The sequence below is a fragment of the Amphiura filiformis genome, chromosome 19 (genome assembly GCF_039555335.1).
Source record: "Amphiura filiformis chromosome 19, Afil_fr2py, whole genome shotgun sequence".
NCBI lineage: Eukaryota > Metazoa > Echinodermata > Ophiuroidea > Amphilepidida > Amphiuridae > Amphiura > Amphiura filiformis.
The window spans coordinates 22,067,980-22,077,513 of record NC_092646.1 but is presented as its reverse complement, the minus strand read 5'-3'; the positions used below and the strand labels follow the sequence as shown (position 1 = coordinate 22,077,513).

Sequence of the window (9,534 nt, the reverse complement as noted above, 5' to 3'; positions counted from 1 at the left end):
GGTGATAGTTGCTTAGCAACGTAGTTGTCAGTTCTTTTTCCAAGAAGATCGTCAACTGACTGAGAAATCGGCCATCACAGACCATGTGCGGGAGAACGACCATATTATAGACTGGGAAGAGGATAAGGTAGTAGGTAAAGAGGCAGATAAATACAAGCGGTGGATTAAGGAGGCGAAAGAGATCAGAAAACAGGAGTCCATCATGAACAGGGACGAGGGCCAATACATTCCCAGTCACGTGTTTGACGATCGTCTTGGAAAAAGAACTGGCAACCACGCTGCTAAACAAACAGAAGATCGTCACAACAACAATAGTGTAGAAAAAGATGTCTGGTAGATATTAAAACGTCCACAGTGAGTACTGTTTATTGGACTAGAAATAAGAAAATTCTACTATTATACATTGATGCTATCTAATAAGGATTGCAAACGTGATGAAATAATTAATTGTGGACCATGATGCTATCTACTGTTTATATAACATGTAGTGATGAATACTTTCTACTGCTGATAGTAATAGTGGTGAATCACTTATCATTGAAACTTACTATATTGCTGATGAAATACCAGTGATGCTACCTACTACTGTAAGAATAATAAATCGGCAAAACTTTCTCCTGCGGGTACTACAATACGGTAGATCACTGATGCTATCTACTGTGGATAGCAATGTAAAAAGTGTTGAAAATGATCTGAAATGTTGATTTTGAAACACTTGCTTTATAGTTTTTGTGATGGAAAAATCTTGGGAATAGTAAAATGTTTCAAGTTATCAAAAGTGTTGATTTAAAAAAACGGTTTGAATTATTCTTTTTGTGATTGAAAAAAGACAATGTTGAAATTTGTCAAAACGGGTCAATTTTGTTATAATTTTATTTTAAAGAAAATGGAGAAACATACATTAAATATGACAACGGATGAATTCCTTTGTCTTAAAGTATGTGCCACAATTTTTCTTCCTATATCTAGACTTATTTGTATTGTTTACATTTGCCCACTGCTTTTAACGCAGTATAGAGTGAATAAAAGAGTGATTCACAGACAAACATCTGGGTCGACCTTAATTAAATATGCAAGTTTATTATTAGTGTTATCAATTTAATAAGGCTGCAGTTAATGGGAAGATCTTTTGTCATAAAAATTAATAATTATATTAGAAAATTCTGAACGACGAGGAAAACTTAAAAGGATAGTGGTAGAGCGCTTTGTAAAAATGATTTCAAGTAGTACCTGAAAATATTCCTCAGCTATTCTGTATGTAGAGCCTTAAATAGTTCTATAAATAACCAAAAAGGTTCTGCAAAGGTCAGAAAGAACCATGCTTTAACCTAACAATTGAATATATGAATACAAAAGCCACCCAAGTCCATACTTTGGCCAAATTGAGTTAAGTATGGGAAAGTGTTGCTATACATAGGCCTGTCATATCAACTCAAATTCATCCTCTGTGTCTATTGAGCATGTGAAAAAGAGCATGTATGAAAGAATCAACCCAAGTCCATGATTTGAGTCTTGTAACACATTAATTGAAATCCAGTATGTATAAAAGTCCACTTGTAACACATTCATTGCTAGAGAGTGACTTTTGAAAAAAAATGGGTTTAATCAAGGAAAGTGTGTGGTTTATATTACATGGCAGAATGCTTATCAACATTATACATAACTGTGTGCTTTATTTTGTATTATCTTACTAGTGGTAATCTCATTCCAACATTATTGTCTTAGTATATGATTCAAAAACCACCCAAGTCCAGAATTTAAAATGAACCCCACGAAGTGTTACCGCGAGCTTCGCAAGATCGATGCTGCTAAGTTCCACGACGACATCAAGACCTCGGTGCTATTCACAGCGCCATCGGAAGATCCTTCTTGCATTGTATCTCAATATGAGCAAGTTCTCAGTGAGCTTCTTGATCGCCATGCTCCTCTTAAGACGAGAACTATGTCATTGCGGCCAAATGCGCCGTGGTACACGGAAGATCTGCGTGCAGCAAAACGCTTAAAACGGTGCCATGAACGCAAATGGCGTAAGTCCAAACTAGAGATAGACCGCCAAATCTTTGTTGATCAGTGTCAAATCTACACTCGTAAGCTTGAAAAAGCTAAGTGTGATTACCACCGCAATAAGATTGCTGAATGCGATGATCGGCAGCTATTCAGGTTTGTGGATAAAATGTGCAGACCAGAAACGGCTTCATCGCGTGTTCTTCCATCTCATGATAACGCGAAGTCCTTGGCAAATAAGTTTGCCGATTTCTTTCATGCAAAGATCAAAAATCTGCGTCAGGATATTGATAGCTCGGTTCACAACTCTCCATCGGTTGACATACACGACTCTTGCTGCAGTAGCTTTAGATCTTTTAGTGCTGTTACTGAGGACACAGTCGCTAAGACCATCACTGGGTCGGCTGCAAAATCGTGCCCGTTGGACCCAATACCCTCTGTTATTCTCAAGCAATGTTTGGAAGCTGTTCTTCCTACTATAACACGTTTGGTAAACACTTCTTTGTTGACAGGAGAAATGCCATCGGGGCTTAAAGTTGCGCGAGTCATCCCGCTGCTTAAGAAATCCAGCCTTGATCAAGAAGAGCTGAAAAACTATAGACCTATCTCAAACCTGAAGTTTTTGTTCAAAACTATTGAGAGGATAGCCTCTTCTCAACTTCATGCTTACCTAGATAAGAATAAGCTGCATTCACCGATGCAGTCTGCCTATCGTAAATTTCATAGCACTGAGACGGCCTTGCTACGTGTGCAGAATGACTTACTTCGGGCAGTAGACAAACATCAAGAAGCTGTGTTGATATTAATCGATTACTCAGCTGCGTTCGACACAATTGATCATAAGATTCTTATTCGGCGCTTGTGTCAACGTTACGGCATCACAGACACTGCCCTGAAGTGGTTTTCTTCATATGTACAAGGCCGTACTCAGTGCATTGATATCAATGGTACTTTATCTGACGAATACCCGCTTGATGAAGGTGTCCCACAGGGCTCGGTATGTGGCCCCCTTATTTTTTCTATGTATACGGCACCTATAGGTGACATAATTGCAGCCCACGGTTTGAGTCACATGATATATGTGCGGACGATACACAACTGTATCTGATTTTAGATCCATCAAAGCGTCTCGACGGTATAAACAAGCTTGAGAAATGTGTGTCTGATATCAAAGCATGGGCTGTGTGCAATAAGTTAATGCTAAATGACTCTAAAACGGAAGTTATCCTTCTTTGCCACCTCTTGCCATTGGAGACTCAGCCATTAGTGCATCAAAAGCAGCGCGTGATCTTGGTGTGGTCATTGATGAGAGCCTTGATATGAAAGATCACCTTAAAAATGTGTCTAAGGCTGCCTCCTTCGCCATCTATAGGATAGGTAAGATTCGCAAATATCTTGACCAAAACGCAACTGAACGGTTAGTTCATGCTTTCGTGTCTTCGCGATTGGATTGCTGTAATAGTCTTTTATTTGGTCTTCCTCAGTGTGACATTGCCAAGCTGCAGCGAATTCAAAATTCTGCGGCTAGATTGGTGTCAAGGGTCAAATATCGCGATCACATTACGCCAGTGCTTTTCGATCTCCACTGGCTCCCTGTTGTGTACCGTATTGAGTTCAAGATATTGCTTATCACTTTTAAAGCGTTAAATGGTCTTGCTCCATCTTATATTGCCGATCTTTTAATCACATATAATCCTGGCCGATCTCTGCGCTCTGCGTCACAAAACCTTCTCCGTCTACCAGCAAGGGGTAAAACTCAATTTTATGGCAAGCGGGCTTTCTGTAGTGCTGCACCCTTCTGTGGAACAAACTGCCGGCTCACATTAAATCATCTTCATCTCTTGCACACTTCAAAAGTGAGCTCAAAACACATTTGTTCAAAATTGCTTTTAATAATTCATAGGAGCCTTTTTTTTTTTTTTGGTCTATATTTATGATCCTGCGTTTGCGTTTCGACTTTTTAATTGTCTTTGCCCCCGCAGTTTGGTTCCCTGCGTTTTGATACTGTATTTTTCATGTGTAATTATGTTGTATTTTTAAATGATTACTTAAGCTTTACCTTGCACATAATTATTTTTTGGTTTGTTTCAGTGTACTTGCGCTCGTTAAATGTGCAATGTTAGCTTATCTTTATGCAGTGTTTTGGTATAGGTTTTAATTATTGTTCTTAATCATGTTATTTGGTTTTTAAATATGTGCATACTTTTTAACCAGTGTAATTTATATATTTGCTTTCCATGTTTAAATTTGTATCATGTGTTATTATCATGTTTATTGTAAAGCGCTTTGAGATATTATATTGTACTGCGCTATATAAGAAATAAATTATTATTATTAAATTATTATAAGTCCCTGAAATGCTAATCGTCATACCTAATACAGTTTAACCCACCCATTTGCACGTACAACTTACCATATTGACCAGGTAAATATAACTGAAGGAATTAAAATGATACACAGGTTTTTTTTCTCAAAATCACTTCCCATGGACTTGGGTGGGGATTCATGTATTCAATTATTTTGTAATGTCACATGCCCTGCGGGGCTATAATAAATATACTGGAACTCCATTAGTTGCAAGTCTTTACTATGGAAGTCAGCGATCTCAATCCCGCTGGGCTTGTGGCCTTTATCGCAGGGTGAAACGAGTCTGTAGTAACTTCCGGCTCTTGGTTTTGCTTTAATTTGGGTATAGGTGTGCGACTGGGATTCTGGAAACTACCCCCTTGAAACAACAACAGAAATTTGACGAAAATGAGACCAACAAATGAAACTTAATGTGCAAAATACTTTTTGAAAAATATTAATCGTGCTGAAAAACATACAAATGTAGGAATTTTTTCCATATTTTTGCCGCACAACTCCGTACTCACCTTTTAACTAAGACAAACCCCGTAGAGAGTTTGTATTTTGAAATCAAAACATGAAAAAGGTATCCGTTCTAAGTATGTAACGGAATGCAATTCGGTTTATGTTAAGATTAACTTTAATATTAGGTTTAATAGTTTTGAGGAAACTGGGTATATAATTGTAAAATCTGCATGTATATGAGCAAAATGGGAACTATTATAGTAGCATAATGGGCGCTTTCTGATAGGCAACACCTAGACTGAATCCTTCCGCCGCTACTGCGCATGTTTATTGTGTGATGCTTGTTTAGTCACCAGAATGTTGATGATTGAGAGTGACAATATGCGTCAACACAGGTACCTGACATATTTAACCGCAAATCACAGTTTGCGGAAACACAGACATTTGACTTAAACGCAATCCAAAAAACTCTGAAACTGTGAGGAATTTTCCATTGATTCGCCTGGGGATCCAGACTTGAAGCGGTTGTTGTACTTCTAACCTTATTACCATTGTCTTAAGAAGTGGACGATACAACAGGTACAATTTTACATGATTTATATTGATACCAACTTTGTTATTGAATTTATACTTTCAACGTCACATATCTATTTTACTAAAGTAATGAGCGGTCTATCTCTCTCCAAAGCGTGTTAATAGTAAATATATTGAAATTTTATGCACATGGTATTATATAAAGTTTCGTTCATTTTAGAATAATGGGAGTTTTTATAACGGTAACATTTTGCCGAATAAACTGGTTTATAGTTATTAAAATGCTATTTAACTGACGATATAAATATACTCTCCTCTATCGTGTCACTGAAGAGAGGCAGGTCCAATATTTTATGCGCCGACATCCGCTATACTTAAAATAAGGCACAAGTGCTAAATGTCTTTGATTGTGGTGCGAGAGGTCCCCAGTTCAAAATCTCCGCTGGACCAAAACTAAAACAACAACAGCAAAATCAAATCCATTCTCCCCGAAGCTCAACTGGCAAAGACCTCGTTACAGTTGGTTCCGATCAGGGCAACGCCTGCGATTGTAGGCAACACTTGTAAAATGCCCCGACCCGCTATAAACGATAACCGCAGGTAACATGGCCTGGTTCAAGTTTCAGCAGCGTTATTTATATGCGCTACATTAAAAGAAAAGGTGGGCACAGAGTGATAAAATTTTTTTAAATATTTTAAAATAAATGGTAGAAAACCCCAAAATATGGGACTGTTTTGTGAAAAAATCCCAAAATCTTCGACAAAATCGGTCAATTTAAGTTGATTTTGGTTCCATATTTGCGTCTTGCTCATTCAAAAATACGAACAGTACGACGTAGCTGGATGGATGATAGCGCGCCCAGATACGCGTAACGACTTGTGCATTAAGTTGCAGAAAAACGCAAGGTATTGTACGGGACTACGCAGCTATGATTTTCCCCCCATGATTCAATAGATACCAAATGCAGTTTTCGATGGACAAAATACTCTTGTGATTCATTTGTTCCATTTCACTGTATACCACGGCGAGAGCGAAACAATTTAACTACATAATTTTTGAATTTTCCCAATTATTTGTTATATTTTAGGGTTGAAGCGAACACAAACAAACTGCTGATGGCATGAAAGGGGAAAGTGTAAATAACAACACTGACACCATGGTAACAAGGACGTCGAATTCATCAGATTCGGCAAAATCAGACGAATTTTTACTCGATTCATCACAGCTGCCGATTTTATACACCTACATTGCACTAACACTATTTACGTCTTTGGTTGGTACTGCGGGAAATATTCTTGTTATTGTAGCCGTTGTAACCGCAAAGAAACTTCGCGTCTTACAAAATGTCTTCATAGTCAATCTAGCCGTAGCGGATCTTTTGGTCACTGCTCTGGTAAATCCCTTCGCCATAGTGGGTGCTTTAGATATGGGAAAACTTTTCTACCGTCTGCCAGCATTATGTGAATTTCTTGCAACATTGGCCGTCACTAGCTGTTGTTGTTCCATCTGGAGTATAAGTGCAGTTTCCCTAAATCGGTATTTCTACATATGCCATCAAATGATTTATACAAAGATATATAACCAACGCACCGTTCCCTTTATGGTAATTGGGTTGTGGCTCATAGCCTTTCTTCTAGATTTACCAAACTACCTAGGATGGGGTGACCATATATTTGATACTCGTAATTTTATTTGTAACTATGATTACTCATACAATTTCTCGTACACTCGTTATTATTTAATCGCTTTAGGAGTCATGGTGCCAGTTTGCATTCTATGTTATTCGTACTTTCGTATTTTCATGACATTTCGCGGTTCAAGTCGCCGAATGCAACAACACGCCGCGAATCCATCGTCAAATCAAAACAAAGAGAAACCTCAAACAGCTGATAGACGTGTACTAAAAACTGTCGCCATAATTTGTACTGTTTTCTTGGTAATGTGGACACCGTACTCTATAAACGTCGTCTTTGACTTACAATATCAATTTTGGTGGTTTCTCCTAGCTGCCTTCATGGCATTCACCAATAGTTCTGTTAATTTTTTAATATACGCCATAGACACGAACTTCCGGCAAGCTTATAAGGAGATATGGAAGCGATTTGTATCTAGATGCGATTGTTTGGTGACGAAAAGTGAACCAATTATGAAAACTGGCAGGAAGAAGACGGGACCTGATACAAATATTGAAATAACCGAATCGTCGGGGAAAACCAATGTAACACTCGAGTCTACAGTGACCTCAAATGTCACATCAAATTACTTATAAAACACTTTACAGACATTTTCTGGCCACTAGCCCTTGACACACCATAAACGATTAGAAACACTCATAGGCTTGCTAATAAGATGCGCACACGTCATACAAGGTAAAGGTTAGATCAAAATAATTATGGCTGACCCTTATTGATGTTGACCTACTTATCTATAACTAAACTAGTTTTAAACGTTTCTCTAATATAATTTTAATGTTTATTTTCCGTTACTAAAGTACAATTTTGCACAACATTATTTGAGTTTTGAGATATGTCCCCAAAATATCCAGAACTATTCTAAGAACCACTGAAGCAATACTAGGCACTCATGTACTCATTTTACATGCTTATTCCAAATATGGTCATAAAATTTTACAATTGTGGAATATTTGAATGTAAAATAAAGGAAAATTCATTTGCAATCGACACCCGCGTGATGAGAGTTAATAATGGGCTAACCTGGGACCGAGGGTATAGTGACTGACAGTTAGTACTAACGAGACATATTTAAAACCAAACCCGGATATAATAGTTCTCTGAGAAATTTTGCTTTGGTTCGACTGGAGCTCTACACTTTGGAAGGGTGCGGATCGTTTTATGGACACTTTGTATGATGTGGTTGCTGTAATTCTAGCCTTACTACCGTTGTTGTTAGAAATGGACAATATAACAGGTACAATTTTATAAGATTTGTATTGATAACAATCTTTTAAATCTAATTTGTATTATCAAAGCATTATAGTACTAGTAACTCTAAGCATTTGTTAGTAAATACACCTAGTTTTGAGCACGTCATTTACAACAAATTGTGACAATTTTGCCAAATGAAGGTCCAAAATGAAGCCACCTGGTTCATCATTTTTCACTTGTTTAATGCATGGGGTATCTGACATTTCTGAGGGGGATGTTCCCCCTCCAAAGTTGGAAATGTTTGCTGGGGGATGTTCCCCCTCCGAAATTGTGACAATTTTGCCAAATGAAGGTCCAAAATGAAACCATCTGGTTCATCATTTTTCACTTGTTTAACCATATATGCAGGGGGTGTCTGACATTTCTGAGGGGGATGTTCCCCCTCCAAAGTTGGAAATGTTTGCTAAATGAAGGTCCAAATTGAAGCCATTTGGTGCATCATTTTTTAGTTGTTTATCCATAAGCAGGGGATGTCTGAGCGGGGATGTTCCCCCCATAGAAGTTGGACAATTATGCCAAATGAAAATCCGAATCGATGTTATTTGGGGCATCATTTTTACTTGTTTATTCATTCACAGTGGGTTGGTTGTCTTAGGAGTGATGCCCTACTCCCTCAGAAGTTTGACAATTTTGCCAAATGAAGTTCCAAATTGAAGCCATTTAGTGCATCATTTCTACTTGTTTATCCATACGCAGAGGGATATCTGAGTGGAGATGTCCCCCCTGATAAGTAGAACAATTTTACCAAATGAAGGCATTTGGGATGATGCATCACACTATTATCATTGCTTTATACTACGTCCCAATGATTTACTAGGCCTACTAAAAAGAACATTACCGGGACAAATGCGCGCGAAGAGCGCGAAAAAAATTGCAATTTCAATGCTAAAATGAACATAATTGAGGTAAATTGCGCCAAAGGAAGATGTATATGCCTTTTACAACATTTGGTTAATTTAGTCCCGGTACTTTGATCCAGCTCATGAGTTTTATGCTTATTCCAGGCACCAGAGCTGTCATATAGCACTCATATTTATGATTTACATAATAGAAAGGATCGAATAATGATTCTCATTTTTGAGATTCGTGATTGTGTTCCAGTTTGAGACGAAAAAAGAAAGGAATTTCCAAGGGGCGTCTCACAAATCTACTCACAGAATGGGTTTGTCGAAATAAATGTTCGCGAAGCGCGCGGCAAATTGGCATGGCATTTTAATACTAACTGATTTTTCCAAAATG

General features: G+C 37.9%; 1 protein-coding gene across 1 annotated transcript; it reads left to right on the top strand.

The window, feature by feature from the left end:
• The first annotated feature begins 1,762 nt into the window (after positions 1–1,762).
• Positions 1,763–8,936, top strand: LOC140140445 (uncharacterized). Its single transcript, XM_072162205.1, has 2 exons — positions 1,763–3,001; positions 8,874–8,936. The coding sequence occupies exons 1-2, from the start codon at positions 1,763–1,765 to the stop codon at positions 8,934–8,936; spliced, it is 1,302 nt and encodes a 433-aa protein (XP_072018306.1).
• The last annotated feature ends 598 nt before the right edge of the window (positions 8,937–9,534 follow it).

What these genes read in the sequence shown, in the direction of transcription:
- LOC140140445 (XM_072162205.1), top strand. Translation starts at nt 1,763, where the DNA reads ATGAACCCCACGAAGTGTTACCGCGAGCTTCGCAAGATCGATGCTGCT. An exon ending in AAGGTGTCCCACAGGGCTCG is followed by an intron (nt 3,002 to 8,873) that starts GTATGTGGCCCC and finishes ATTCATTCACAG; the next exon opens with TGGGTTGGTTGTCTTAGGAG.